This window comes from Mycothermus thermophilus (genome assembly GCF_041956435.1).
Source record: "Mycothermus thermophilus strain CBS 625.91 unplaced genomic scaffold VTJ04scaffold_5, whole genome shotgun sequence".
Lineage (NCBI taxonomy): Eukaryota > Fungi > Ascomycota > Sordariomycetes > Sordariales > Chaetomiaceae > Mycothermus > Mycothermus thermophilus.
In genome coordinates, this window is record NW_027191431.1 from 3,107,476 (window position 1) to 3,134,106 (window position 26,631).

Here is a 26,631-nt window from a genome sequence, read left to right on the forward strand (position 1 = left end):
TCGCCTCTGTTTTATCAATCTCGCAAGGACGTCGCGCCGCCCCTTGAGATGTGGCCGATGCGCACCTCTCTGTTCGAGTACGATGCGTTGGGTTGACCTACTTTCTGTCAGCCTTTGTATGACCACCAACCACTTTATTTCTGCGATATTGTTTCAACTGTCAACACTGCCTTTTTTTTTCATCAGAGCAGCTGCTCCACATGCAAGTCGACGCACAGGGCGACACTTTCCTTATTTATTCCCTGTTCGATTTCTCATGTCGAAGTGCCTTTGGGCCACGGGTCGGTCGTCATTCCTTCTTCGATTTCTTTTATTCGCTCGACGGTGGCTTGTTTGTCGTTGAAAATGAACAAGATCATCCAAGCGAAGTGTATGATGATGACGGCACGACGACGGCGTTGGTTGGCCTTGTCTTTCGTTTTCATGGACGGGCGTTTTTGTTGGAATGGCGGTTCGGTCGGACGGACGGGATATACCCCCCTCATCTCTCACTCTGGTCGGAGGAGGCGGCGGCGAACATGCATTGCTAGGCGCATTATGGAATCCCCATACATCCATGGGAGGATCTGGGTTGGGTTCGCATGCATTTTTGGGCGGTCCGGTCCGGGTCGGGCTAGGCGATGGGTTCTTTGATCCTTGTTCTTGAGGGCGGTAGGCTGGATGGGTGGGAGGGATATTGGGCGCTCACGGACGGCGTATTGCTGGCTGATGCTGGCTACATGTTAGCCTATTTTCTTTTCTGTCTGTCTATCTGTCTTTCCTTTGTCTGTGTGAGTATGTTGGTTTGGGAGGGTCATCATCATCGTCGTCGGATCATCGGTGGCTTTTTCTGGGAGAAGGAGGATCATCATGACGAAGACGATGCCGGAATGATTACGATATTTAGATGGTTTGTTGGTGGGAAGGAGGAGGGATAAAAAAAAAGACAAGACCTACCACTACCTACCTTACCAGACCTTGTATTCATGTACTACTACTGCTGTACTGCTGCTGCTGCTTTACTCAGGTAGTTAATCATTTCCTTTGTCGATGATGATCATGAAGAAAGCTGGGAGATGTTTGAAGATGAGGGTCGTGGAGATGGATGGTGGTTGTGATGACTGGTTGTCTAGGTACTTGGTGTGTTGTTGTTGTTGGACGACAAGTGTGTAGGTGCCGTCAGGGCTTGATGGCGCGGCGGCGCTCGTTGTCGGCCGTCTTGGTGTGTGCAAGCGTTGAAGTCGGATTCATGTCATGTCGAGTCGGTGCCAGTTTATAATGTTCTCGGTTGAGAGGAGGCTTGGGGTTTGAGAAGCAGGATATTGATGGGAGAGTGTGTAAATGAGAGAAAGAGAGATGTTGATGGGAGAGTGTGTGGGAGAGAGAGGTGATGGTCGGGGGGCAGATGAAGTGAGTTTTGTGATGGTGTGTGTGTCGTTTTGTAGACTTGAGGAGGGGTTGGATGGATGCTTGGTTGATCGGTCAGGTTGATCAGTCACCGGGAGATGGTGGAGCGTTAACGGTGGCGTTAACGGCGGTGTTGACGGAGGTGGTGATGACGGTGACGGCGTTGACGGACGTATATACGTTGACGGCCGGCGGTGGAGTCTAAACCGGCGGACTTGGAAGACAATGACAGCGACTGGTACTACGAATAGACGCAGCTGGCAGCGGAGCAGGGAACAAACATGACAGCGCACTATGTATTAATTATACACGAGCTGGACGTCTGAATCGAATAAAGGGGTGCAGCGGTAACAGTGTATTGTATGATGTGATTTTTCTTTAGATGCTTGGTTTGCGGGCGAGAGAGATTCAGGGGTTCAGGAATGAAGAGGACAAGTGGTACACGAGCGTGAGTATGTGTCCATTTTGGGGACCTTTTCAATGAGACCTGGCCTTTCTTATCAGGGAGGACAGGAACTCTCGATGACAGGCATGTGGATGAACGGCTATGGATGGTCATCACCTAGGCTTCTGTATTCAAACTGAACGACGAGGTGGTGTTTGTGTGTATGGCTTATTTTTATTCGTGGGTCCGCTCAGATTGGCCATGAGCATAGTATGTACATAGGTATGAGTTGGGCTGATATGCTGGACGCGGTATGTCAGCCAGAAGGGTGGCAAGAAACATATATATGACGATTTGAGATGTGCACCTTTTAGGAAGTCTATGGTGATGAATCTTGCTGTGTTTTTATCTTTGATGCAATCAAGATGAGGAGGGATTCTCAAGACGTGGATGGGCCTATTTTGCTCACTCTTGTCTAAGAGAAAAGGCAGCATGGTTGAGAGGATGATGGGAATATCTTAGCAACTATTTGCCGTTGAGTTATGGTGGCTACTGCACCGTACTTGTAAGTGAACGAAACCCCGAGATCAACAGAGTCTATCTATGATATCAACGTGCAACCTTCTGGAAACTCACTCTTGGCTTGGGTGAAGTCTAAGATGCTTTCGCCGCCTGCCTTGATAAGAAAGCTTGTTGAGAGACCCACCACAGATCCAGCCAATCAACGTGCCCGATAAGCATAGCCCCTGTCAAACTTCCCGGTTGCCAGCATGCAATCGCTATGACCACGCTGGCTGCAACATCAACATAAACCTCCAAACTTACAAACCAACTTTGAACTTTTGTTGATTCTGCCACCTCCCCTCCACTGGTCGCTCGCTTTCCCATCCGCTTCAATCGCCTGAATCCAGCCCGGACCTGCTCTCCCAAACACCCCCGACCCATATCTCGCCGGCTTCCGGGCCGCGGCCGCCTACGCCATGAGGCTGCTCAGGACCCTCCTCCTAGCACTCTTGACCTTTGCGCAGCTGGTGCTGTGCGCCGAGGACTACTACAAGGTATGTCTTTGGCCTCTTCGTCCTCCCAATGACGTGCTGTTCCACTAACCCCTTGGCTCCTCACAGGTCCTCGGTCTCAAGAAAGATGCCACCGAGAAGCAGATCAAGTCTGCCTACCGCCAACTAAGCAAGAAGTACCACCCTGACAAGAACCCGTATGTTCTATTTGCCCCCTCCCCTTACCCTCCAACCTCTTAAACCCTGCCTAACCAACGCCTCCTCCCCGTCTTCCAGCAACGACCCAACCGCCCACGACAAGTTCGTCCAAGTCTCCGAAGCCTACGAGGCCCTCTCGGACCCCGAATCCCGGCGTATCTACGACCAGTACGGCCACGAGGGCCTGCAAAAGCACAAGCAGCAAGGTGGCGCCGGCGGGGGCCACCACGACCCGTTCGACCTCTTCAGCCGCTTCTTTGGCGGCGGCGGCCACTTCGGCAACCAACCCGGCCAGCGCCGCGGGCCCAACGTCGAGGTCAAGGTCGGCGTGCCCCTGCGCGACTTCTACAACGGCCGCATCACCGAGTTCCAGTGGAACAAGCAAGAAATCTGCGACGCCTGCGCGGGCACGGGCGCCGCCGACCGCGTCGTGCACACCTGCCCGCACTGCGGCGGGCGCGGCGTGCGCACCGTCCGCCAACAGCTCGCGCCCGGCATGGTGACGCAGGTGCAGATGCAGTGCGAGGCGTGCGGCGGAAGGGGCAAGGCCATCAAGCACCGCTGCAAGCAGTGCAACGGGGAGCGCGTGGTGCGGCGCCTGACGACCGTGACCCTCAACGTGCAGCGCGGCATGGCGGACGGCGCGAGGGTGGCGTACGAAAACGAGGCTGACGCTCACCCGGACTACGTCGCGGGGGATCTGATCGTGACGGTGTACGAAAAAGAACCCGAGCTGGAGAGCGAGGAAGGGAACCCGGACCGGGTGGACGGCGTGTTTTTCCGGCGGCGCGGCGACGATCTCTTCTGGCGCGAGGTCCTGTCGCTGCGCGAGGCGCTGCTGGGCGATTGGACGCGCAACATCACCCATCTCGACGGGCACATTGTGCGTCTGGGCCGTCCGAGGGGCCAGGTCGTGCAGCCGGGTCACGTCGAGACGATACCCGGCGAGGGCATGCCCATCTGGCACGAGGACGGCGACGACGTCTACCACAAGACGCAGTACGGCAACCTCTACGTCGAGTACACGGTGGTGTTGCCGGACCAGATGGACAGCGACATGGAGAAGGAGCTGTGGCAGCTCTTCGAAAAGTGGCGGGCCAAGAACGGCGTCGACTTGCACAAGGACAGCGGCAGGCCAGACAAGCCCATCATCAAATCGGAGCAGGAGGAGGAGCATGCGCACGAGCACGAGGAGTTATGATGATGGGAAAAATGCGGGGTTTTGCTTCTTCGTGTATATGAAGTATAGAGGAATATACAACGTCTTTTCTGGTTTGTGACTAGGCTCCGCGACATCTTGGGGGAAGTGTATGTCATGAAGTCCTGAGGCATCGGTCCAGACAAGTTGTTGTCTTTAACATTTGTATATTGTCATGATGTATTGAGAACTTGTACATGGTCATAATGTATTAGGAACATGTAGATCATCATTCTGTATAGAAGAACAATGCCATCAGTCGGTCAACGGAATACAACAGTATCATGTCTAACAAACTGGTCATAAAGAAACAAAGCCAAGCCACATCATAAAACAGAAAGAGAAAGCAACAACAAAAGGAAATCGTCAGTCATCAAGTCATGAAATCTCATCCGGCCGTTCCGATCCAGCTCAGTCATACCCTTGCTTCTCCTCCTCATAAATCACCATCTTTCCCTGCCATAATAATACCGATCATCAAGTTCATCATCATACCTCGCTCTCCTCTCACTCTCACTCCCATTCCTCCTCTTCCGCCTCCTTCTCACCTCAACCCGTTCCCTATCTTCAATCCTCCCCCGTCCCTGATCATCCCCGACCGGCGGCCCCTCAAGCAGACTCCCGCTCAGCAACCCCCCAAGCAACCCCATCCAGCTGCCCCGTCCCTCCAGCACGCCCGTCACGTTGCGCACGATACGCTCCACCGTCTCCAGGTCGGTGCCCGCCACTCCCCATTCGCCCTGCATAAGCCACCCTCCGGGTCCGCTGCGCGGGCTGCGGTACTCAAAGTTGCCGCGCCGGCTGTGCCATTTGGGTAGGCCCCTCCGGACTCCAATATCAGAACCGTCCAGCGGACGGCCCTGCGCGTCGAACCGGTCCGGGAGCATCTCGATCACGTCTTCCTCGTCGTCCTCTTTGTGTTCTCTATCCGAGGGACTCGAGTCAGGTGAACGGTGGTTTGTGACGACGAGTCGACGGTCCGAGGAAGGTTCCGAGTTGCTCCGGCGGCGGCGGCGGGAGGGGCTTCGGTTGTCGTCATTGCTTTCCTTGTCATCATCACGCTTGCGGGTCGAGCCTTCATTCTCGGACTTGGCAGCCAGCTCTTCGCGATGTCTGCGCAGGGTGGCCGACGATTTCGGGGAAAGAGGACCGAAGACGACAGATTTCGGGGTGCGAGGCGTGTCAGACACGTCCGAGTCCGTGTCCGCAAGGTTGGGCGAATAACGCGCCGCAAGGTTGGGCGAATGACGCCTCGCACGGCTCCTTGACAACCGTCTTACACCATCTAGACACACATGTTAGCATTTCTTTTTCCCCCTTTTTTACTGCAGCGGCTCGAGGCTGGTCACAGGCCCCTCAGCGGATATCACCGAGAGAGGACGCACCCTTGTAGTCGCCATCTGCAGAGCGGACGGCGGGTTCCGGCTTGGGAGTGGACCGACCAACACGAGAAGTAGCACTCACATGTTCAGGGCCAGGCGTGTGTTGCCCCAGAGGAGGAGCGAGGTTGGCGTCGGTCAATGGCGGCTGAGGGGGGGCTCGCGGAACAGCTTGCGGGGGGTATGCTGGATCATCTGGGTACGGCGTGAAATATTGGGGCAAGCTGGCGGTTGCCATGTTGGGATGATGTGTGAAGCCGTTGGCCGGAGGATTGCTTGGGGCGGCCAGAGCAGGCGGAGGTGGAGGTGGAGGAGGGTTGTAGTAGCCGCCAGATGCCATGGGAGGTGAAGGTGCCCTGTAGGCACCGTAGTCGTAATCATCAGCTCCGCGGGTTTCCTCCTCATAACCTTGTACCTGTCAGCATTCACGCTCTGGAACTTGAAAGTCAGGATTACTCACGCCGGCGATCCCTCTCCCTACCCTTCTCTCTCTCCCTCTCCCTCATTTCCCGTTCCCTCTCCATATCGCGTTCCCTATCTCCATCTCTCGACCTTGACCGGTCCCGAGATCTTTCCCTCTCCCGGTCCCTGGACCTCTCCCGATCCCTAGAACTCTCCCGTTCCAAATCCCCCCTCTCCCTTTCTTTTTCCTTTTCCTTTTCCTTCTCCTTCTTGTCAGCATACTTCTTAATTCCCAACGCAGCCGCCCCGGCAGCCGCGACACCAGCCACGGCTTTTCGCAACCGACTCCTACTTCGCTCCTTCTTCTTCTTACCCTCCTTATCCCGATCCGTCTCCGACTCCGTGTCGCTCGAATAACCGTCGTCGTCACTCGATCTCCGCGCACTCCTGCGTCTGCGTCGTCGCCGGCTCTCCTCGGTCGCCGAGTCGTACTCGGCCGCCGACCGCCCCGAATCCTCCGGCTGGTGGGGGTCGACGTACAGCGGGTTGGCCCCGTACTCAACCATCATACCTAATTCAGGATCAGCGAAGGAAGAGTCACCGTCGGGGTACGGGTTTGCGGACCGCATCACACTTCTGCTCCTGCTACGGCTGCTGCGGCTGCGGCGGCGGTAGACATAGCGATCATCCCGGTCGTAGTACGAGTCGCGCTCGGGGTCGCTGTAATCGTGCGAACGGCGGCGGTCGTGTCGGCGTTCCTCTACTTCCTCCTCCTTGTCCTTGTGGCGGTCGTACAGCTTTTTGGCTGCGGCGGCGGTGAGGCCGGCACCGATCATCTCGGCGGGGGTGCGAAGGCGAGACCGCGAGCGGCTCTTGCTCCTCGACTGGCTTCTGTGGCGGTAGTGCTGGACCAAGCCGACGGCGGCGGCCGTCCCAAGGCCCACCTTGGCTGCGGACGCGCGGCTCTTGGAGCGGCTCCTGGAGCGCATCTTACTGGTGGACCGCGAGCTGACGCTGCTATCGCGATGGCGGGAGCGGCCGCGGCTCATCTCCTCCTTTTCGATCTTGTTGCCCTGGATGTATTTAGCAGCACCGGCGGCAGCGAGGCCCACCGCGGCAAGGCCTAAGGCCGTCTTCAACTTGGAGTGTGGTTGGCGCGACCTGGACCGTGAACGAGACCTCCTATCGTCATCGTCGGCATGACGTTCCTCGTAGGCGCTATGTGCGCGGCGGGCGATCTCGGTGCCGAGGGCGCCTAGGGCGGCGCCGGCAAGCACCTTGCGACCGCGGTGCTGGGGAAGCTCGCCGTGGGAATCGCGCCTGGAAGCAAGGATGGCAGTAAGACCGGCGCCTGCCAGCGCGCCTTCGGCGAGGTGCCGCTTCCGGTGTGGGCTGCTGCTGCTGCTGCTGCTGCTGCTGCTTGATGAGCTCCGGCTGCGGGCCCGACCCCGCTCGCGACGGGAGCGCCGAGAGCGGTAGACGGTCTCCTGCTCGCCCTCGCTGAAGGCAGAGTCATGATAGCGGTGGCGGTGATGGCGGGGGAGGACATCCTCTTCGTAGCGGGTGATGGTGCACTCGTCGCGGTGCAGTTCCCTGTATGGCGCGACTTCTCGAGACTCATGGCGATAGTAATACTCTCCATCGCGCGCGCCTCTGTCGGCTCCTTTGTTCTGAATCACGACAGTCGTTGGCGGCTGGCGGATGACGATAGGGGCCGGCTGTGGAGCGGGCTGGTAGTACTCGGTCTCCCTGCGCCAGCGGTCGGCATCGGAGCCGTCTTCGTAGCGCTCCTCGACGCGGCGCTCAATGACCAGCTCTCCGTTGTCGCGGCGCTCACGGCGCTCTTCGATGCGGACATCGGTATCTCGGTCATCCTCCCAGTGGGGGTGCCGCTCGCGAGGGGAACGGTACTCCCAGTCACGCTCCTCTTCGACAATGTCGTAGTGGGTGCGGGAACGGGGGACGGGAGCGTAGCGACTGCGGTGCTCCTCTTCGATCACCTCGATGTCGCGCTCGATCATCTTGTCGACACGATCCGGCGCCACCTTGTAACGGCGCACCGTGGTGCGCTTGTACCCGTCGTCCGAGGATGGGGAGTCATCCCGCTCCCGCACGTAGCGGGTCTGATACTCAGGCATGGTTGTTGTTGGTAGTGTTTGTCGTACGGCGGTGATTGTGGTAGACTGTAAGGTATGTCAAAGGTCAAGAGCTATGTCTTGTAAGACTCGGGTGATGTTGTCGATGTAGCCCAAGCTTGGAAGAAAAATGGATGAAAGTGGCAGAGTTTGGGGACGCACAAAAAGTGTGGAGGAAGAAGGCTTCGAGCAAGGCAGCGGCAGTATAAGAGAAGGGTTCGCTCGGCTCCGGGAAGAGGGGGAAGGAGCGCGGGGCTTCCAAGTTGTGGACCATGCAGGCCGGACGGGTGGGAAGGCGCAAGCCATGGTGGTGTGCAGGCTGCAGGCCGGGCAGTTACGTATGGGCGCAGGAGCAGGTGCAACCTGCGCGCATCTCTGGTAGGCTAGTTCATGCTGACACAGCCTTCCCAAGTCCCCATCTTCCAAGTTCCCCGTCATCAATTTGGCCAGGCCCCAGGGTTCCGTGATTGCCGTCTGGGCGTTGGAGAGGTGCCCAATCTCGCCATGACGACACCATCGCGAGACGGCGAGAAATGGAATGGTCATGAGTGGCTCTGTCGAATCCGTCCTGATGGCCGCCACTTGCGACACACCTAGGTAATTGGCACACATAGAGATGCCTCAGTTTTGTATCCTATTAAACCACGACCCCGACTGGTCGCCCGGGCTCGTTTGTTCTCTTACTTTCGACTTCTCGAAATCCGTACGATGTGTTGTCCGGGCAGCCGCATTGTCCAACCGCCACAACCTTCTTCTCTCGTCGTCGCAAGATTACCTTTATTAGTTGCAATGGGATGAGACCTTCATAATCGGCCGTCCGCGATCCATAGACGCCCCGACAAGGCTCAACGTCCCAAACTTAGTGTCGCCCGGATCTGGCGCCCAAAACAGTGGCAAAGGCGACGGGACGACAAGAAGGTTGGAGATGGTGCTCGTCAACTACCGAAGGTTCCCGTACGCTAAGCTTACAATTCCCAAGCTCGCTTTCTAGAAGTCGCCCAGGAAAGGCGACCCAGTCACGATGCGTCATGCTAGTCATCCTATAGAAGGTCGTCTGCGGCACATCAGGAGACCTGGCTCGGCGCCCCACAGTCGCAGCTTTTCTTCACTGTTCACAAGACCAGACGAACCTTTACAGGATCGCCTGAACTCCAGATTCCTTGGCATGCTCTCTCATCAGTTCAGACAACGGTGGCGGGGACGATGAGCACGAGGCACGATGAAACTTCGATACTCTTTGCTGCCCTGCTTCTAATCGATGGCCAGCGCCAACCGTTACTGAAGTTTGGTGGCCCCACCATAGCGCCCAGCGGATGACGACCCAGATGCATGTTTGGCCGCTTCACCGTTCGTACCGGCATACCTGTCCCCATCCCCGGACGCTCGGGATGGCAGCACAGCGCAGCCTTGTGACCAAGAAATGGTCACGCCGACGTATTGTTTGTTGAGTCTGGTGAGCGTGTCAGTTTTGGTGAGCGGGTTGGCGAGTCCGGAACCGAGTGGTTGGGGATCCAACTGTCCATCCAACGAGCCGTCTTGTCTGGGATGGTTTCCGTGTCGAGAACGGTCCAGGGAAGGAATATAGGTAAGCCCTAAAACGCCCGGCAGTCAACCTAGACGTTTTGTGGTGGCTGTGATGTTGCTTCGACTCTCGCATAGGGCATGGGCTTGGCTACTGCCCGTCGTCGGTGGTTGAGGCTGGGTTCGGGCATTGCCCCTCCCCCGCATTCCAGAATGGTTCTTGTGCCCTCGTGGCGTCTGCATTTCTCAGAGTCAATGCAGTTTATCGATGCGAGCTTGCATGATGCCGTCAATAGGTACAATTCCATCGGGCGCGGTATCTGCGGCTTTGCTTTCCGGGGACATTTTGTCAGCCCTCTCTGGGTCTGAGCGCCTTGGCTCGGGTCTCACGGCGAGCGAACACCGATGCAAAGCACCGACAGGGCTGATGGCTGGCATTTCGTCATCGGCCCCACCAAACCCAATCCGCCGTGCCAAGGCTCGGACATCCCGAACCCTGCTAGAGATGATGCCTTCCGTGCCGAGGAAAGTGACGTGTAAGAACTTGACCACAGATTGAGCCGGTTTCCAGGTCCGGGAGGCATTGATTGGGATCGTGGGCATGCGCCATCATAAAGGGGGTCAAACTAGACAGAGGATCCTTGGACGCAAAGGCTGTAAATGGCTCCGTAGCACCGGAGCGGAGACGTCCAGCAGATACCATACCGACCAAGGATATGGTCATCGATGAGGGATCCAGATGAACTGATGCTCTGGGGGAGTTGGAGAAGCACACCATGTCCCGACGTTGCCGTCTTTCTCATATCCTCAAGCCAGAGAAAAGAATAACGCAACCCGGGCTCTCCAGAGACCAACCCCGCAGCTGTCACCGCATGTCGAAAGAGGAAAGAAACAAATTGACCTTGATCTGCCGTTGCCGGCCAAGACGTAGAGTCTCTTGAATTGCCCTTTGGATGCCCATCTCACACATCTGGTCTCGCTGGTCGGCATCCGTGTCTCGAAACGCGGACCCGGCCAGGGCACTCGCCATCGGCGTGTCGATATCGCAACGGCCGGTCTCATGGACCGGCGACGACCCCACCACGGTTGCTTCAAAAGCGCGTCTTCAAATTCCCTGTAAGCTACGCCCATGAACCAGGATCCCTGATACCAAAGCCCCCAGCCCTGCGGCCATGTGTGCGAGATGATACAACCGCCGCCGCCGCAAATCCATGCAGATGTCGGAAGAACAAAGGGAACCCGAGGAGTCAACGCCACACCTTGCCCAAGTCGACGACGCCAGCATTTTAGTCGAAGAGACCGAAACCCATGTCCTCGTCGGACTCCTCCTTCTCTGTAGGCACCGGGTGGTCAGTACATCTGGGGTGACGGAAAAAATGCATTGAGCCGGGAACGGGACTCCAACTCACCCTCCTCCTTGGCCTCCTCCTTCTTCTCCTCCTCGGCAGCAGCGCCGCCAGCGGCAGCAGCAGCACCACCGGCAGCCGGGGCAGCGGCACCACCGCCGGAGCCGACGGCGGACAGGAGCTCCTTCACATCCTTGCCCTCAAGAGCCTGCCATGTTGAGACAACCATCCCGGTCAGCTATCATATCATTGAGGATTTCGTAGTCGATGGTATGAAGGTGGACAAATAAAAAAAAATTGGTCGGGTTTCGCGCGGCGTACCTTGGCGAATAGTGACGCCCAGATCGGCTCGACATCGGTGATGTTAGCGGCCTTGATGATGGCCTGGATCTTGTCGGCCTGGAAGTAACGAGGAGTGTCAGCGCTCTGCGGTCGAAATTTCTCTCGAGGGGGTTCGGCCGGCTGATCTTGATGCCAGACCCCTCAAGTTTGTTGCGCGCGGGCGTCAGCGCCCTCAAAGTTGTCGCTTACAGTGATCTCGACACCGTCGTCGGCGAGGATCAGCGCCGCGTAGGAAGTGGCCAGCTCAGCGGTAGACATTTTGACTGGTGTTGTCGAGGCGAGAGACTGCTCGGGACTCGGAATGGGCTTGTTGACGTGGGGGATGGAGGTTTAGACCAAACTCTGGCTGGGATTTCACGAAGAGGAAAATAATTGAGTTGTGGGCTGGCAAAAAGGGAATAGCTTGGCCCTACAGCTGGCGGAGGCTTGCCGGTCCGTTGCACGCCTGCCGATTTTTCTTGGCGCTCGCCTGGCCCACTCTGGTCTCGGCATCATATGATTGGCTTGCTGTCTTTCGATCTCTCGCGCCTGGCCTGTTCGGCGATGCAACCCTGCATCGTCGGCTTGACCCCACCATCAGCTACCCCGCCACTGACGTCGCAAGGACGACTTGCAGCAGCTTCGAAACGTAGTCGATCTTTCTTAGCTATGTTTTGCACGCCAACCTGTTCCTTGGAGTGCTGGGAATTGACGAATTACATCCCAGCGATCCTGAAGCATCCCTTTGTTCCAAAAGCTTAACCTCGTCGAGGTCAATTCTCCCCCAAAGAATCAGAATCCCCAGTGGCAAGGCAAGGGTTTGGAAACGGCCCGGCAAGTCTGTTGATCTCGTCACGCGGCCGGCATCCGACGCTCCCAGCTCGGCAAACTACCACCGACATTGCTACCTTACCTCCGGTATAGCTTGTCAAAGCTCCTTCGCCTCGCGCAGGTCGCGTTGTCGCGAAGTGTTAAATATCTTTCCTTCGCCCTCTTCTTCATCGGTGCTGCAAACGTCACCCGACACTCTCGATATCGCCATGGAAACACCAGCAATTCCACTTCCCCAAGATGAGAGGGAGCGGAAGATCTTGGATGAGCTCACGCTCATCCGCGATAAGCTGCTCCTTCTGAAGAAGGACCGCACAAAATACATCCGGACCCAGGACGTGATGCAACTTCACGACCAGGTCGTAGAACAGGTTAGGCAGCTGAACGAGATCCGGAAAGGGTCCCCTCACCATGCCGAGAATCGATGTAGGTTGCAACCTATCCCCGGGTCCCCGGGTCCGGGCCCTGACCCGTGCTCGGCGTAGATTGATTGCCAACAAATACTTACACACATTCCGTGCGCAGTGGACAAGGTCCTCGAGAGCTGCTTCCAGCTCATCTCGCTCTTCTTCATGACCATCGGGCGCACCAACGAAGTCCCGGCCGCGTACGCGCTGACGTCAACCATAAAACGGTTGCTCGACCACCTGACCGAGGCGAATCTCTTCTCGCCCAAGGACCTCGACAGCATTGCGACGACGCTCGGAAAGCTCGACAGCATCTTGAGCCAGGACGAAAACAATGGCCCGCACGATCCGTACCTCGTGGAGCTGCTCGCCAAGCGCGAGGCGCTCTGCAAGTCGATGCTCAACCGCCTGCGCGCCAAACTCGAGGAGCTTGACGACACCCTGCAGGCTACCTACGAGAAGCTCATCTCCATCATGCGGTCTATGTCGCTCGCCGCGACCAAAACGAAGGTGGGACTTTGTGAGGAGGTGGGGTAAACTGGGACAAGGAGAGGTGCTAACACGACGGCTAGTTCTCCGCAACCGAGGTCAAGAAGCACCAGAAGAGTCTCGCCGAGATCGCCGACACGATGGTCGACGGGAAGTTTGTGGATGCGGAAGGGAACGAGCTTCGAGGAAGCAAGGCGGTTGCCGATCTCTTGAAACGGTGTCTGGACTGGTCCGATATTGTCCTGGAAAGGTAATTGATTCCTACAACATAACAACACCTAACCCGGCATGATACTAACCTCCTTCCCCCCTTTTCCCTAGGCGCGGCGCCATCCCCGACAACTTCCGCGACAAGTACAACATCCTGATCAACATCCGCAACGAGCTCGAGAAGCTCTCCATCACGCAGGCGTGGGCGCTGCGCGAGACGGACCTGTACGATTTCCAACGGCAGCTGGACAAGATCGACGAGGAGCGCGTCAACGGCAACTGGCTGGACGAGCACGGCAGGCCGGCCGAGCTGTATGTCCGACGTACTCTGTTGTACCTCATCCGTCGCAGCTACGGGTACATTTACTACCTGATGATCTCGTCCGAGCCGGTCTCGGAAGCGCTGCTCCCGATTTACAACCAGCTGCAGACCTTGAAGAGGTGTTTGATTGAGGTGAAGAATTCAGGAGGAGTGAGCTCGGTGCGGGAGTTGTATCCGTACAGCATGAAGGTGGGCATTTCTCTCCTCTGTCTTTATTCCAGGTCATATCCTTAGTGCTGACGTCTTGTCCAGCTCAATTCGATCGACAACATGCGGGTGGACGGCAAGTTCATGGTGGGCAACGACATCCCCGAGGGCCAGGGCAGCGTGTGCGAGCTGCTGGCAGAGTGTTACGATCTCAACTACGAGCTGAGGTTACAGGCTGAGGAGCTGGAGGAGCAACAGCGGCAACAGGAGGAGCAGGAGCAGGAAAAGCAGCAAACAGGAGACGGTGAGAAGGCGGAGGCATAGATTGCCTCTTATTCGTGATTGTCTAGGCCTAGAAGAGCCTGAGGATTGTTATTTCATTGTCCTATTGCTATCGGTTTCTGGGGGGGGTTAAGGGGTCAGGCATCGGAGTGTACTTGGTTTTGAGGGGTCAGTCGACCTGTGGCGTCTAGTGGAAAGGAGCTTCAGGGGTATAACTCAGGGAGGGGTTAGACAGCGAAGTTTGTCACAAAATAATAATAGGCAGTGGTATGAGGGCGGGTTGCCTCCCCTCAACAGGAAATGATAAGGGCAGCTTGAATTGCCGTATTGATTGACATGATCTATTCAGACCCCAGCATCGCATCACAGCTTTACTTCTCTTGACACAGACATCTAAGCATCTCCCTACAACGCTCCTTCAAGTTTCAAGCAGAGGTCTATTTCTCAGTCCGGAACGCACAAAGGAAAGGCCAGATTTGAGCCTGGGGACCGTTGCTCGAATGGTTAGCAAACCGCCGCCGGGTGTAGCTACATAGGAAGAAATGTACATGACACGGGGAGAGCGAAAACAAAAAGGGGAAAGACTGAAAAACGGAGGGTAAAACTCACATTATCCACATCCCACACGCCCGACTTGGCGTAGATGTCCTGCTTCAGAATCTCGACGACCTCCTCGCGGCTCGACGCCTGGATGACGATGGTGCTGCCGGCAAAGGAGAAAGTCTTGGGATCGTCCGAGGTGGGGATCTCGTTGAGGACCGCCCCGCCCATTTGGAAGAGGCCGCTCTCTTTGGCGGATTGGATGCCGGTGAAGTGTTGACTTTGTAGTGGGTTGGGAAATAGGTGTTAGTTGGTTGGTTCGGTGGTGGTGGGCAGAATGGATGATGATGTTCATGTCACAGGAGGTTTGGAATAAAACCACGGCGGATTTGTTTCAATGGATTGTGGTAGGTAAGGTCAGGTTAAGGAGATACTTACGGGCGAACCTCGAGCCTCTTCTCATGCACCCCCGGGAAATCGGGGACGACGACCAGCCACTCCCACTTCTTCGGACCTTCGGCAGACGTAGACATGGTGTTGCGGTGCGTGAGCTGTGTGAAGGAGGAGGGGAGCAGAGAGTGGGGTAGGTTGGAGCTGGGGACCGGGAATTGGGGACGCCGAAGAACTCGACGGATTGGCACTGAACTGGTAGCAAAGAAAGGGGATGAAGCCGACGGAGAAGAGAGTGTGTTGAAGCTTCTGCGTGAGATGGTACGCAGAGTTGAGGCCATGGAGTGAGGTCCGGTAAGGTTAAGTAGATCAGGTCAGGTCATGTTCTCGGTTCATCCAGGTACGGGGTGGCATTGAAACGGGGTATAAGTGCGGGCGGGCCGAGCTTCGGGGACCCGAACGAGTGGAGAAGAGCGGTCCGTTTAGGTACCTACATACTACGTACGCTGCGCAGTAAGCTCGCGGCAATTGACGGCCCGGAGCCACCTCAGAACAAGAGCACGCACAACAGGGCTGGGGGGCATGATGTGGTGACCACGGGAACAACCTCAGCTCAATCGAGGGATTAACGGGTCGCTGGACCCCTGTCCCCGAGACTACGTATCTCTCTGTGCCTGTGAATGCGGAGGGATTCTTGGGCGTCAGAATCGAGAGCAACGTTAGGACGGCAGCTCGACGAGATCACATATCGAAGGAGATATCGCCAATGTAGACGAAAGGGCGTGGAGAGTTACACTGTCACCCTCCAAGAGCTGGCTGACTGGGCAGTTGGCCCCTCTGTCTAGCTTCAGGTGCTCACCTCTCCAGCCCCAAGCTCCTCGAAGTCTTCCCGGAAGCTGTCCAGGAGTTGTCCATTAGAAGCGCAACCTGGTATCACAGGACACAGTCCTTCTCAGACTATCAAAATAAAACACGAACATGGCTTTCAAAATCTCCTCCCAAGCAAACCACCTCCCCCAACTCAGTTCACAATCAACACCGCGCTCGGCGCCAGCCCCGCCTCCGCAAGAGTCTGCCCAAAATCCACCGTCTCGTACGTCTTCTTGGGGAAGGTGGTCGAAAACTTCACCACGGGCGCTCCCACCTCCGCCTCAATTTGCTGGGCCACCTCAAACAGGGTCGTCTCGCTCGGGAACGACTTGACCAGGTTTCCGCTCTTTGTCTGGAGACGCAACCGGGCCGTGGCCGCCGATGATGCCGAAGATGAGGATGCGGCCGGAGCGGCAGCGGGAGCAGCAGGGGCCGGTTGATTCGGCAACCTGCCCTCGCGCAAAGCTTTGGCTTCCTCCTCGCGGCGCTTGCGCTCCAGGCGGTCAGCCTCGATCTTGGCCTTGATGCGCTTCTTGGCCTCGATGTCCTCGAGCTTTTCTTGGCGCTTTTTGGCGGCGATGCGCATCTGCTCTTTGCGCTGGAGCTCTTCCTTGATGTCTTGGGCTTCTTTGGTGGCTTTGAGGCGGATTTGCTTTGGGAGGGGAGAAGGTTAGTTGGGGAATGGTTGTGCGGAATGGACGGGTTGATGTGAGATGAAGCTTACCTCGTTCCGCTTGGCCTCTTCCTTCTGACGGGCCTCCTCGGCCTCCCGCTTGGCTTTGAGCTTCTCACGGAGCTCGGCGAGTTTGGCCTTCTTCTCCTCCTCAGTAAGGGGAGCGATCGCTTCGGTGGACTCGCTGAAGTCGGTGTGGTCTCTGTGGGAATGGAGGTAAGTACGTGAGGTAAATCGCTATATAGGACGCTAGGATTCGTACGTCTTGGAGGCATGATAAGAAGCCTCAGCATGGCTGCGGAACTTCTTGCCGCAGTCGTTGCAAACGAGCGATGCAGCCGTCTGGCCCGATGGTATCGAAGGGCCAGCCTCACTGTCCTCGGTGGTGGTGGCAGCGGTGGCTTCGGCAGCCTGGAGCTCTTCCAAAGGCTTGTCCTGGTTCTCCTCGAGCCAGGTGAGGGCGCCTTGCACTGTGTTTGTGTGAGCAACCTGCATGGGTTGACGGGGATTGATGAGACTTACATCCTCCCGTCTTCTTGACGGCGAGCTCGGCCCGGGCTTTCTCGAAGCCCATTTCGAGCAGGAGGTCAAGGTCGGATTTGGTCATGTTGGAGATGTTAGATGGGTCAGGAAATGAGTATGTGTTGTTGGAGAATGATCAAGGTGTCGGGTCTCTGTTGATCACGTTGATCACGATGATGATGAGTGTGGAGGGTGGGAGTTTGGTGGTTGTAGTGGAGGGGTGTTGAGGTCAGGTTGCAGGCTGCCCGTGTGTTTGGCGGGGCAAACATCAGCTCAGCCAGGCAAAAGGCAAAGCTCCCAGCTGGAACTGCAGGCACCTCAGGAAAGGCAACAAAACGGCAAACAAATGGTCATCACCATGACATCAACTTCCAGGTTACAGCAGCTTTTCCTGCAGACATGCAAACCAACTCCGATGGACCTGAATTCTTTCCATGCATGGGTCCGGAGTACTTGACCTTCTGAGCTCTCAACGGTTGGTATGTATTATTACCTGAGATTGGATGGATGTATGTAGGTACATACGGAATACACTTAGACATTTCGGGCTCCTTTGAAGGACACTTCTTTACCCTGATTCATTCATCGACCCTAACCTCGTCCAGGTGATCGCATCTGGGGTTTGTGCAACCCCAAGTCCAAGAGTCGGGCCTCTTTGGCTCCAAGGCAGAAGGGACGGGACTTGGTGGGTGATGAGGTTGAGGAAAGGCATGCGCCATGTGCCAGCCGCGGGTGCCAGTTCCAGCTACTGCAAGTTGCCCGATGAAGCGCACGTCATTGTCCCTCCTGGCCTCGGCCTGCGTCTCATTGGTTGATCCGCGAAGGGTTAGGGTTAGAAATGGCCTGTATCCCCTGTGGTTGGGCAAGCGGCACGGACCCGCGGCCCTGGAAACTTCCCCCCAACCCAATGAATGTGATCAGGTTCCCTTCGTGGCTTGTTGTGGTCGGCCTTCAGATCTCGCCAACTTTCCCGTCGACTAGTGGATCCCCAGGGAGTGTGCCAAAGAAGCAACTTCCCCTCGAACAAACTGCCACCACACCTCTCTCTCTCTCACTCTCTATCTTTGCACATCCATCGCGTTGATATTCTTCTGTTCCCATCCCATAGCTCACCAATACCGGCTTCCAACCGCGGCGTCCCCTGCTTTCGACTTCAGGCCTCAGGCATTTGCATTCCGGCCCACTTCCTGACACCCGAGCATCTGACGTCGGGCGTCTCCCGTCTGCCTCCTGGACTCTCAAGAACCCTCCCGCGACAACCACAACCGCCACCATGTCCGTCGAAATTGACCCTCTGGAGCTCGGCTTCCGCCGTACGTTGTCCCCGAGTTCGTCATTTGCTGCCAGTCTTTTCTAACCCCCAGCAGGACCTTTCACGGTTGAGGTCGCCGAGACCCTCAAGATCACCAACCCCAACTCGCTGCCCGTCTACTTCAAGGTATGCCATGCGCGTCATGTTCCCGTGGTGTGTATTATTGTCTCGTGGCGCTGACAAGCCCAGGTCAAAACCACCGCGCCCAAGCAGTACTGTGTGCGACCCAACTCGGGCCGTATCGAGCCTGGCAGCACCGTCGAGGTTTCCGGTGAGTCGCCCTAACAGCGCGCACCCTGTCCCGTGCGACGGACAGACAGCTGACTTCTTGCTCTCGCAGTCCTTCTTCAGGCTATGAAGGCTGAGCCGCCACTTGACGCCAAATGCCGCGACAAGTTCCTAGTCCAGTCCGTCCTGGTTACCATGGAGCGCGAGCGCGAGACCATGGCTAAGATTGTGCGTCCCCCTTGAGACTACCCGCCGCGCGCGACTAGCAAAAGTACCAACATGCTGACGCCAAACTGCAGTGGGAGATGGTGACCAAGGCGGACATCCAGGAGAAGAAGATCCGCGTGTCGTGGCTGCCGCCGCTCAATGCGGGCGTCCCCGACGCTCCTGCGCCCGTTTCGACTCCCTCGCGCCCATCTACTGGTACCAACGGGGTATGTTTCTACCAATTTCACCACTCATCCTTTCTATCTCTCTCTCTCTCTCTCTCTCTCTCTCCGCACATACTTGTCAAAAAAACACCACTAACCACGCAATCTGCGGACACAGCTGGTCGAAGCCACCCCCGACGCCCCTGCTTACGGCTCCCCGGGTAACGACACGACCGTCCTGGCCGACGACACCACCACCTTTGTTGCGACCACCGAGACTGTCACCCCCGCGCCTCCGACCCCTCCCACAGTCTCGACGACCAGCCCTCCGGGCCCGGCCGCCGCCGACTCCTACGAGGACCTCAAGCAGCAGCTCGCCAAGGCCGAGGCGACCATCGCGTCGCTCAGGAACGAGGTCAACAGTGGTTTGCGGCAACGCAAAGTGGCGGAGGACGCCGGAAGCGGGGAGAAGGCGCAGCTTGCGCAGGCGGAACGGACAGCCACTGCGAATGCTGTGGCGGTTCCGCAGGGCACGACCGAGGGCGTGCCCGTCCAGATCGTCGCGCTGCTGTGTCTGATTAGTTTCCTGCTGGCTTACATTTTTTTTTAATCGCGGGGCGGGGGGTTGCTTATTGTTGCTGTCCCTCTTCGCGGGAGAGCATGTGAAAGTGGGCAGGAGATGGGGAGGGTAGTGGTGCTTTGCCAACAGCGGGTGTGTTTTTTTTCATATTTGATTTTAACCTCCTTTCCCTGTGGTTGATTTGCCACGGGTATCTGCCTGGGAGGTGGACTGGTCGAAAAGACTGGGTGGACGGGACGGGGATAGGATTTGATGGATAGACACGGGCGGCCTAATATTGCAAACTCTTGGGTGGGTATGGCTAGCCGGCCGGTTTGGTTGGTTGGTTGGTTGGTTGGTTGGTTGGGAAAGCTCACGGATGGGGAGAGGAAGGGGTGCCTGGGGGGTTGTAAAGCCCATGGAATGGGATGGGATGGGATGAGATGAGATATTTGGAGGGTGAGAGGAGGTGGTTCTGTGTGTGTGTGTATCCTGGTCATAGGTAAGGCAAGCGAAGTTTGTCCTGTGTTGTTTATCATCAGCAGCGTCGTTGCCAGTCAACGAGGGTTGTTGTATTTTTCTCCCAGAGACAGGAACAGGGGGCGAGTGATGCAAGGGGATGGATGTTGTGTCTTTACGTGTCTCTGCGCGTGTATTTTTATCCTATCTGTCTCTTGGGTATTTTTGTTTTTGTATTTTGCTGGTCTCAATGTTGTTGGTACTAGTAGCGGCGTTGGAGGGTAATGATGTGCTGTTGTGTGGATTTGTATAGGTATCCGGCTTTTGAGCGAAGAAAACTACATACCGATGACGAATTGACCCGCATGGCCTCGGCTTTTCTCTCTCGGTGATGCCCTTACGCTCTTTTTTCTCATATGACGAATACGTACCTATTGATCTACGAGTATGTAAGCACCTATTATGGGAGATGGGAGCCCACGGGGCTGCCGATGGAAGAGGCAAGCTTCGACCATGGATGGTTAGATCTTGGGGCAAGGCGGTGGTGGTTATGGGACTCAACAACACTGGGGAGGGTGGCTATGTGAGCAAGGGATGATTCCTCATCAAATGAACCAGTTTCTTCTATTCGCAGGCAAGAATAAATCTCACGGAAGCTAGGTCTGTAGACACCCCAAATATCCCCAAAACCCAATCAATGTCTACCTGCCTGACTTGCCCATCTCTAACGGAGTACCTCAGATATTCACCTGGCACCCCAAACCAAACCCAGACCCATCCAGCGACACTGCGCCATGTACAAATAAACCCCATTCCACGTAAAATATACGTACATATCTATCGACCGGGACCCCTCACAGCTTCGCCCTCCCCTCCAACTTCTGCATCTCTTCCGCCACAATCCTCCTCTGCACCTTACCCGTAGCCGTCTTGGGCATCACATCCGTAAAATACACCTTCTTGGGCACCTTAAACTTGGCCAGCCTCTCGGCGGCCCACTTCTTCAACCCTTCCTCGGTCAGCGTCTGCCCGGGCCGGACGACGATGGCAACCGCCACCTCCTGACCGTACACCTCGTCGGGGATCGCGAAGCTCACCGCCTCGGCGACGGCCGGGTGCCGCGAGAGGGCGTTGTCGAGCTCGATGGGCGAGATCTTTTCGCCGCCCTTGTTGATGAGCTCCTTGATGCGGCCGGTAATCACCAGGTACCCGTCCTCGTCGAGGCGGCCCTGGTCGCCGGTGCGGAACCAGCCGTCGCGCGTGAAGGCGCTGGCGTTGGCGGCCGGGTTGTTTTGGTAGCCCTTGGTGACGTTCTCGCCGCGCACGCAAATCTCGCCCTCCTTGCCGCGCGGGACGGGGTTGCCGGCGTCGTCGAGGATGGTGACCTCGACGCCCTGGCCGACGCCGACGGTGCCCGGCTTGCGGGGGCCGTTGACGGGGAGCGGGTTGGAGGTCATTTGGTGGGCGGCTTCGGTCATGGCGTAGGCTTCGAGGACCGGGGCGCGGTAGGTGGATTCGAGGGCGTGGAGGACGGTCGGGGCGAGCGGGGAGGAGCAGGAGCGGATGAAGCGGATGGAGGGGAGAGGGTCGGGGGTCGGGTGGCGCAGGAGGATCTGGTGGATGGTGGGCACGGCGGTGTACCAGTTGGCTTTGTGGGTGGTGAAGTCGCGCCAGAATTCCGAGGCGGAGAAGCGCGGCGGGACGACCAGCGAGCCGCCCGAGAGGAGGGGGGCGAGGAGGCCGCAGACGAGGCCGTGGACGTGGAAGAGGGGCATGACCAGCATGGTGCGGTCGCGAGGGGTGAGCTGGTAGGTCTGCTGGATGTTGTGCATGGTGCGGGTCAGGTTGCGGTGGGTGAGCGGAACGACCTTGGGGCGCGACGTGGTGCCGCTAGTGTGCAGGATGAGGGCGACATCGTCGGGCTCGGGAGTGTGGACGGGCTGGGGACCCGGAGCAGAGTCGCCGCCGAGGCGGCCAGGCTCCTTCACGTCGAGGGCCACCTCGCGGACGACAGGGTCCCAGTAGCATTCGGCGATGGCGGCGCCAAACTTGCGGGCGGCCCTGACGGCAGGACTGTCGGCGGCATGGGCGCCGCGAGGGACGAGTACGACGGCGGAGCGGACATCGTCAATGTAGAACTCGAACTCATCCTGCTTGTAGGCTGGGTTCAAGGGGGCAGCGATGGCGCGTTGCCATGAGGCGGCAAGGAAGGCGACGATGAATTCGTAGGAATTGACCAGGGCGATGGACACGGGAGCGGCGGGAGTGATGCCGAGGGCAGCCAGCTTGCGCTGGAAGGTAGCCACATCAGACTTGAGAGCTCGGTAAGTGATGGTGAGAGCGTCGGCGTCGGGACGAGCAGGCACAATGACGGCCACAGACTCGGGAGAGCCGCGGATGGCCGTTTGAAGGGTCAGACCGGTGGACATGATGGGCGATGGACAGTAGTACAACGGTCAATGGGTGGAAGTTGTTGTGTTTGGAGGTTTTGGGATATTTACACCGACGTTTAAGACGGATCAAGGCCAGGAGCTCTCGGTTGCCGAGGCAAGGACAGGGATTCAAAACAAAGTCAAAAGTCGGACAGAAGAAAAGCAAGGGAAAAATCAAGTTGGTATCATAAACACCAGAAACACTCGTCGGAATCAACCAGGATGCCGAATGAGCGATATCGCAGACTCCGCAGACGACGCAATGCTTATTTCCTCCAAAAAGTTGGTTGTCGGAAGAGAGCCGGCGGATGCGAAGGAACCGTCTCACAACGAACCGATTGTGTCATCGACGCTTGTCCCGGAATGGATCCACCATAGACCCACTTTACGGACCGGGCCTGTGGCATCGGGGACGGCTGCATATCGATAAGGATTTGGCGAGGCGAGACTTGCAGATGCATGCAACTTCCAAGTTGAGCTCAGAGCTCTGTTCTGTCAAACAAAACAACCACTACCACCACCAGCCATCCACCATCCTCCACCACTCCACCACACCGTGATTATCCGCCAACGGAAAATCACGGCCTAATCATAATGTCGGACAAACGCTATGCCTTCGTCCCTATGGACGATGATCCCCCGCCAGAGAGGAGCCACCGCAAAGACAGGAGAGACAGAGACCGCGACAGATCAAGAGACCGAGACCGATCTCGAGACAGGGACCGCAAGAGGAGGAAACGCGATCGCTCAGACTCGCCACGAAGATCGCGATCTCGATCCCCATCCCGCCATCGCTCAAGATCCCCAGGGAGACACAAGAGCCGGCGGCGCGACGATTCCCGCTCACCCCGTCGCCGCTCTCCATCCCCATCCTCCCGTCCGGAACGGGACGCTTCATCCAAACCCGGACCATCCAATCAGGGCAAACCAGACTTGGCGGAACTGAGGCTCAGGTCGCGGCAACAGTATCTTGCCAAGCGCGAGGCCGAAAAGCTTGCGCTCCTGCGGAAACAGGTCGCCGAGGAGACGGCAGAGCTGCGGTCCGGCGTGAAGCTCACCGAGCGCGAGAAGGCCGAGTTCGCAAAGAACCGCGAAATCCTGCGTCTCGCCGAGGAGCGCGCCCGCATCGACGACTACCAGGACGGCTACCGCCTGCCCGAACAGTACGGCGTCGACAGCAAAAAGAAGGAGGAGGCTCTCTACAAGCGCCACGTCGAGCGCGACGAGTTCGGCCGCGAGAGGCACGTTACGGAGTATGAGGAATGGGAGCGCGAGCAGACCGTCAAGGCCAAGGCCCAAATAAAACGGCCCGAGCGCGAGGACGAAGGCGAATATGACTTCATCCTCGACGAGGACGCCATCACCTTCGTGCGCGATCCATCCAAGTTCCAGCAGCAGCAAGGCGACGGCCTCACTCCCGAACAACGCGCCGTTCTGGACAAGATCGAGGCGGCCGAAAAGGCGGCAAAGACCATCCAGGAGGTACGCCAGAGCCTGCCCGTGTACGCCTACCGCGACGAATTCCTGGCCGCCGTCAAGGAACACCAGGTGATCATCTTGGTCGGTGAGACGGGTTCCGGTAAAACAACACAAATTCCTCAGTACCTGCACGAGGCAGGCTACACCAAGAACGGCATGAAGATTGCCTGTACCCAGCCGCGCCGAGTGGCTGCCATGAGTGTGGCTGCCCGCGTGTCCGAGGAAATGGGCGTCAAGCTAGGCCGTGAAGTCGGTTACTCGATCCGTTTCGAGGACTGCACCAGCGAGAAGACCATCCTCAAGTACCTCACCGACGGTATGCTCCTCCGGGAGATGGTGTCGTCGCCCAGTCTCGAGGACTACTCGTGCATCATGATCGACGAAGCCCACGAGCGTACCGTGCACACCGACATCCTCCTCGCCTTGATCAAGGACCTGACGGCCCAGCGGCCAGAGCTCCGCCTCATCATCTCGTCCGCCACGCTCAACGCCATCAAGTTCAGCGAATATTTTAACAATGCCCCCGTTTTCAACGTCCCCGGTCGCGTCCACCCTGTCGACGTCTACTACACATCGGCCCCGGAGGCCAACTACCTCGAAGCCAGCCTGGTGACCGTCTTCCAGATCCACGCGACCCAGCCCGAGGGCGGCATCCTTGTGTTCCTCACAGGCCAGGAGGAAATTGACCGGGCTTGCGAGCGCGTCGAGGAAATCAAGCGCAAGCTCGGCAGCCGCGTGCCCGAGATCATCGCGCTGCCCATCTACGCCAACATGCCGTCCGAGCTCCAGGCCAAGATCTTTGAGCCCACGCCTCCGGGGGTCCGCAAGGTCGTCTTTTCGACCAACATCGCCGAGACGTCGCTCACCATCGACGGCATCGTCTACGTGATCGACTGCGGCTACGTCAAGGAAAACACCTTCAGCCCCGTCGGCACCACAGGCCAGTCGACCCTCGCCGTCGTCCCGTGCTCGCGCGCCGCCGCCAACCAGCGCATGGGCCGTGCCGGCCGTGTCCGCCCGGGCAAATGCTTCCGCCTCTACACCAAATTCGCCTACTTTTCCGAGATGGACGAATCCCCGACGCCCGAAATCCAGCGCACCTCGCTGTCCAGCGTCGTCCTCCAGCTCAAAGCCCTCGGCATCGACGACCTCCTCGGCTTCGACTTCCTCGACCCCCCGCCCACCGAGCTCCTCATCAAGTCCCTCAACATGCTCTACGCCCTCGGCGCGCTCAACAGCGAGGGCAAGCTGACCCGCATCGGCAAGCAGATGGGCGAGTTCCCCGCCGAACCCATGCTCTCCAAAGCCTTAATCGCCGCCACCGCGGAGGGGTGCATCGACGAGATGCTCACCATCGTCTCCATGCTCGGCGAGGTTGCGACTCTCTTCTTCCGCCCCAAGGACAAGAAAGTGCACGCCGACAGCGCGCGCGCCCGCTTCACCGTCCCCGGCGGCGGCGACCATTTGACGCTGCTCAACGTCTACAACCAGTGGGTCGAGAGCGATTACTCGCCCATCTGGGCGCGCGAGAACTTTTTGACGCAGCGCGCGCTCACCCGCGCGAGAGATGTCCGCGACCAGCTCGCCAAGCTGTGCGACCGCGTGCTCGAGGGTTCGACGCAATCGTGCGGCGGCGTGTCCAACCCGACGCCCATCCTAAGGGCCATCACGGCGGCCTTCTTCCTCAACGCCGCGCGTCTCAACCGCGCGGGCGACGGGTATCGGACGCTGAAGACCAACATGACGGTCTACGTGCACCCGAGCAGTGTCGTGAAAGGGATGGACCCGCCGCCGAGGGTGATTATTTATCATGAACTCGTGGTGACGTCCAAGGAGTTTGCGCGGTCGGTGATCCCCGTCGATCCGAGGTGGTTGGAGGAGTTTGGCGGGCATTATTATGATAAGAAGGATGTGGAGGTGTTGGCGAGTAAGAAGGTGCCGAAGGAGAGGAAGTATTGATTTGTTTTTTTCAGGGGAAGGGCCCAATGGAAAGCTTGTATGTATATACAGGGTACCTGATATTTGGTTGTGCTGGACGGGTACTATGAGTTCGGTTTTGTTCGACGTCACGGGAAGGGGGAGCTACGCATATGGGTTTTGGGTGAGGAAATTAGCTTGGAGTTTGGGCGTTCTGGGCAGCATTTTTTGAGATGAAGTTTGAAAAATGAGAAGGGTGAAGATAGATATGAATGAGCACGTCTTGTCTCTCACAGTTTCCAGCCATTCTGCTGTATGAGAGGTATGGACAATCGCTTGTAGTATGAGATGAGTATCTACCTGAACCTTTATCTCATGACCGCATCCCTTGCCTGGATATGACCCTTTGGTACATACATATCCATCCAATATCCAGGACTGAACTCCCAACTTCCGAAATTCGGGTAGTTATAGTTTATCCATTGTATACAAGTATATACAAGCCCTCTCCAAATGGGCAGAGCTGCGTCTTTGTACAAACAATAACCACTACCTAACTCCTAGTTACCTATATGTAAACAACACAGAGAGGCAAGACAGAGAACCCCCCACCACAGACAACAGATAAAAAGAATATGACGACGATGACGATGATGTGACAGAAACGGAAAAGTTTAGGTATAGCCACCCACCCGTCCGCCTAATGCCTCACCTGCCACCCATTCCATGCTCTTTGAGAAAAAAAAACATCTCGAATGGATGATGATGACAATGAGATGAGGAAAAAACCAACCGCCTGACCTGGCCAACCAAAACAAACAACAAAAATGCCTTTCCATCCGTGTATGCAAATTCCGCCCACACCACTTCCCCCACTACCTCTCTCTCTCTCTCTCTCTCTCTC

The 26,631-nt window shown here is 57.3% G+C and overlaps 12 protein-coding genes across 12 annotated transcripts; 6 read left to right on the top strand and 6 right to left on the bottom strand.

Annotated features, from left to right (window-relative positions):
- Positions 1-200: 200 nt before the first annotated feature.
- VTJ04DRAFT_8208 (uncharacterized protein) lies at positions 201-530 on the top strand (the record flags this gene model as incomplete). Its single annotated transcript, XM_069366620.1, has 1 exon — positions 201-530. One exon carries the CDS (start codon positions 201-203, stop codon positions 528-530), a length of 330 nt encoding a protein of 109 aa, XP_069217536.1.
- Positions 531-620: 90 nt separating this feature from the next.
- VTJ04DRAFT_8209 (uncharacterized protein) lies at positions 621-917 on the top strand (the record flags this gene model as incomplete). The annotated part of the gene is made up of 1 exon (XM_069366621.1): positions 621-917. One exon carries the CDS (start codon positions 621-623, stop codon positions 915-917), a length of 297 nt encoding a protein of 98 aa, XP_069217537.1.
- Positions 918-2,751: 1,834 nt separating this feature from the next.
- Positions 2,752-4,186, top strand: VTJ04DRAFT_8210 (uncharacterized protein; the record flags this gene model as incomplete). Its single annotated transcript, XM_069366623.1, has 3 exons — positions 2,752-2,829; positions 2,896-2,984; positions 3,064-4,186. 3 exons carry the CDS (start codon positions 2,752-2,754, stop codon positions 4,184-4,186), a joined length of 1,290 nt encoding a protein of 429 aa, XP_069217538.1.
- A 440-nt stretch (positions 4,187-4,626) lies between these two features.
- On the bottom strand, positions 4,627-8,405 carry VTJ04DRAFT_8211 (uncharacterized protein; the record flags this gene model as incomplete). The annotated part of the gene is made up of 4 exons (XM_069366624.1): positions 4,627-5,468; positions 5,569-5,970; positions 6,023-8,147; positions 8,262-8,405. The coding sequence occupies 4 exons, from the start codon at positions 8,403-8,405 to the stop codon at positions 4,627-4,629; spliced, it is 3,513 nt and encodes a 1,170-aa protein (XP_069217539.1).
- Positions 8,406-10,906: 2,501 nt separating this feature from the next.
- Positions 10,907-11,566, bottom strand: VTJ04DRAFT_8212 (ribosomal protein P1; the record flags this gene model as incomplete). Its single annotated transcript, XM_069366625.1, has 4 exons — positions 10,907-10,953; positions 11,030-11,174; positions 11,288-11,365; positions 11,498-11,566. The coding sequence occupies 4 exons, from the start codon at positions 11,564-11,566 to the stop codon at positions 10,907-10,909; spliced, it is 339 nt and encodes a 112-aa protein (XP_069217540.1).
- A 761-nt stretch (positions 11,567-12,327) lies between these two features.
- On the top strand, positions 12,328-14,017 carry VTJ04DRAFT_8213 (uncharacterized protein; the record flags this gene model as incomplete). The annotated part of the gene is made up of 5 exons (XM_069366626.1): positions 12,328-12,544; positions 12,644-13,035; positions 13,098-13,264; positions 13,336-13,735; positions 13,799-14,017. The coding sequence occupies 5 exons, from the start codon at positions 12,328-12,330 to the stop codon at positions 14,015-14,017; spliced, it is 1,395 nt and encodes a 464-aa protein (XP_069217541.1).
- A 395-nt stretch (positions 14,018-14,412) lies between these two features.
- VTJ04DRAFT_8214 (uncharacterized protein) lies at positions 14,413-15,246 on the bottom strand (the record flags this gene model as incomplete). The annotated part of the gene is made up of 3 exons (XM_069366627.1): positions 14,413-14,457; positions 14,585-14,795; positions 14,954-15,246. 3 exons carry the CDS (start codon positions 15,244-15,246, stop codon positions 14,413-14,415), a joined length of 549 nt encoding a protein of 182 aa, XP_069217542.1.
- A 680-nt stretch (positions 15,247-15,926) lies between these two features.
- Positions 15,927-17,055, bottom strand: VTJ04DRAFT_8215 (uncharacterized protein; the record flags this gene model as incomplete). Its single annotated transcript, XM_069366628.1, has 4 exons — positions 15,927-16,427; positions 16,500-16,650; positions 16,711-16,918; positions 16,971-17,055. 4 exons carry the CDS (start codon positions 17,053-17,055, stop codon positions 15,927-15,929), a joined length of 945 nt encoding a protein of 314 aa, XP_069217543.1.
- A 1,188-nt stretch (positions 17,056-18,243) lies between these two features.
- Positions 18,244-19,491, top strand: VTJ04DRAFT_8216 (uncharacterized protein; the record flags this gene model as incomplete). Its single annotated transcript, XM_069366629.1, has 6 exons — positions 18,244-18,283; positions 18,338-18,408; positions 18,472-18,553; positions 18,623-18,738; positions 18,810-18,944; positions 19,060-19,491. 6 exons carry the CDS (start codon positions 18,244-18,246, stop codon positions 19,489-19,491), a joined length of 876 nt encoding a protein of 291 aa, XP_069217544.1.
- A 19-nt stretch (positions 19,492-19,510) lies between these two features.
- VTJ04DRAFT_8217 (uncharacterized protein) lies at positions 19,511-20,712 on the bottom strand (the record flags this gene model as incomplete). Its single annotated transcript, XM_069366630.1, has 3 exons — positions 19,511-19,578; positions 19,623-20,103; positions 20,551-20,712. The coding sequence occupies 3 exons, from the start codon at positions 20,710-20,712 to the stop codon at positions 19,511-19,513; spliced, it is 711 nt and encodes a 236-aa protein (XP_069217545.1).
- A 41-nt stretch (positions 20,713-20,753) lies between these two features.
- Positions 20,754-22,328, bottom strand: VTJ04DRAFT_8218 (uncharacterized protein; the record flags this gene model as incomplete). The annotated part of the gene is made up of 1 exon (XM_069366631.1): positions 20,754-22,328. The coding sequence occupies one exon, from the start codon at positions 22,326-22,328 to the stop codon at positions 20,754-20,756; it is 1,575 nt and encodes a 524-aa protein (XP_069217546.1).
- A 597-nt stretch (positions 22,329-22,925) lies between these two features.
- Positions 22,926-25,769, top strand: VTJ04DRAFT_8219 (uncharacterized protein; the record flags this gene model as incomplete). Its single annotated transcript, XM_069366632.1, has 1 exon — positions 22,926-25,769. The coding sequence occupies one exon, from the start codon at positions 22,926-22,928 to the stop codon at positions 25,767-25,769; it is 2,844 nt and encodes a 947-aa protein (XP_069217547.1).
- Between the last annotated feature and the right edge of the window lie 862 nt (positions 25,770-26,631).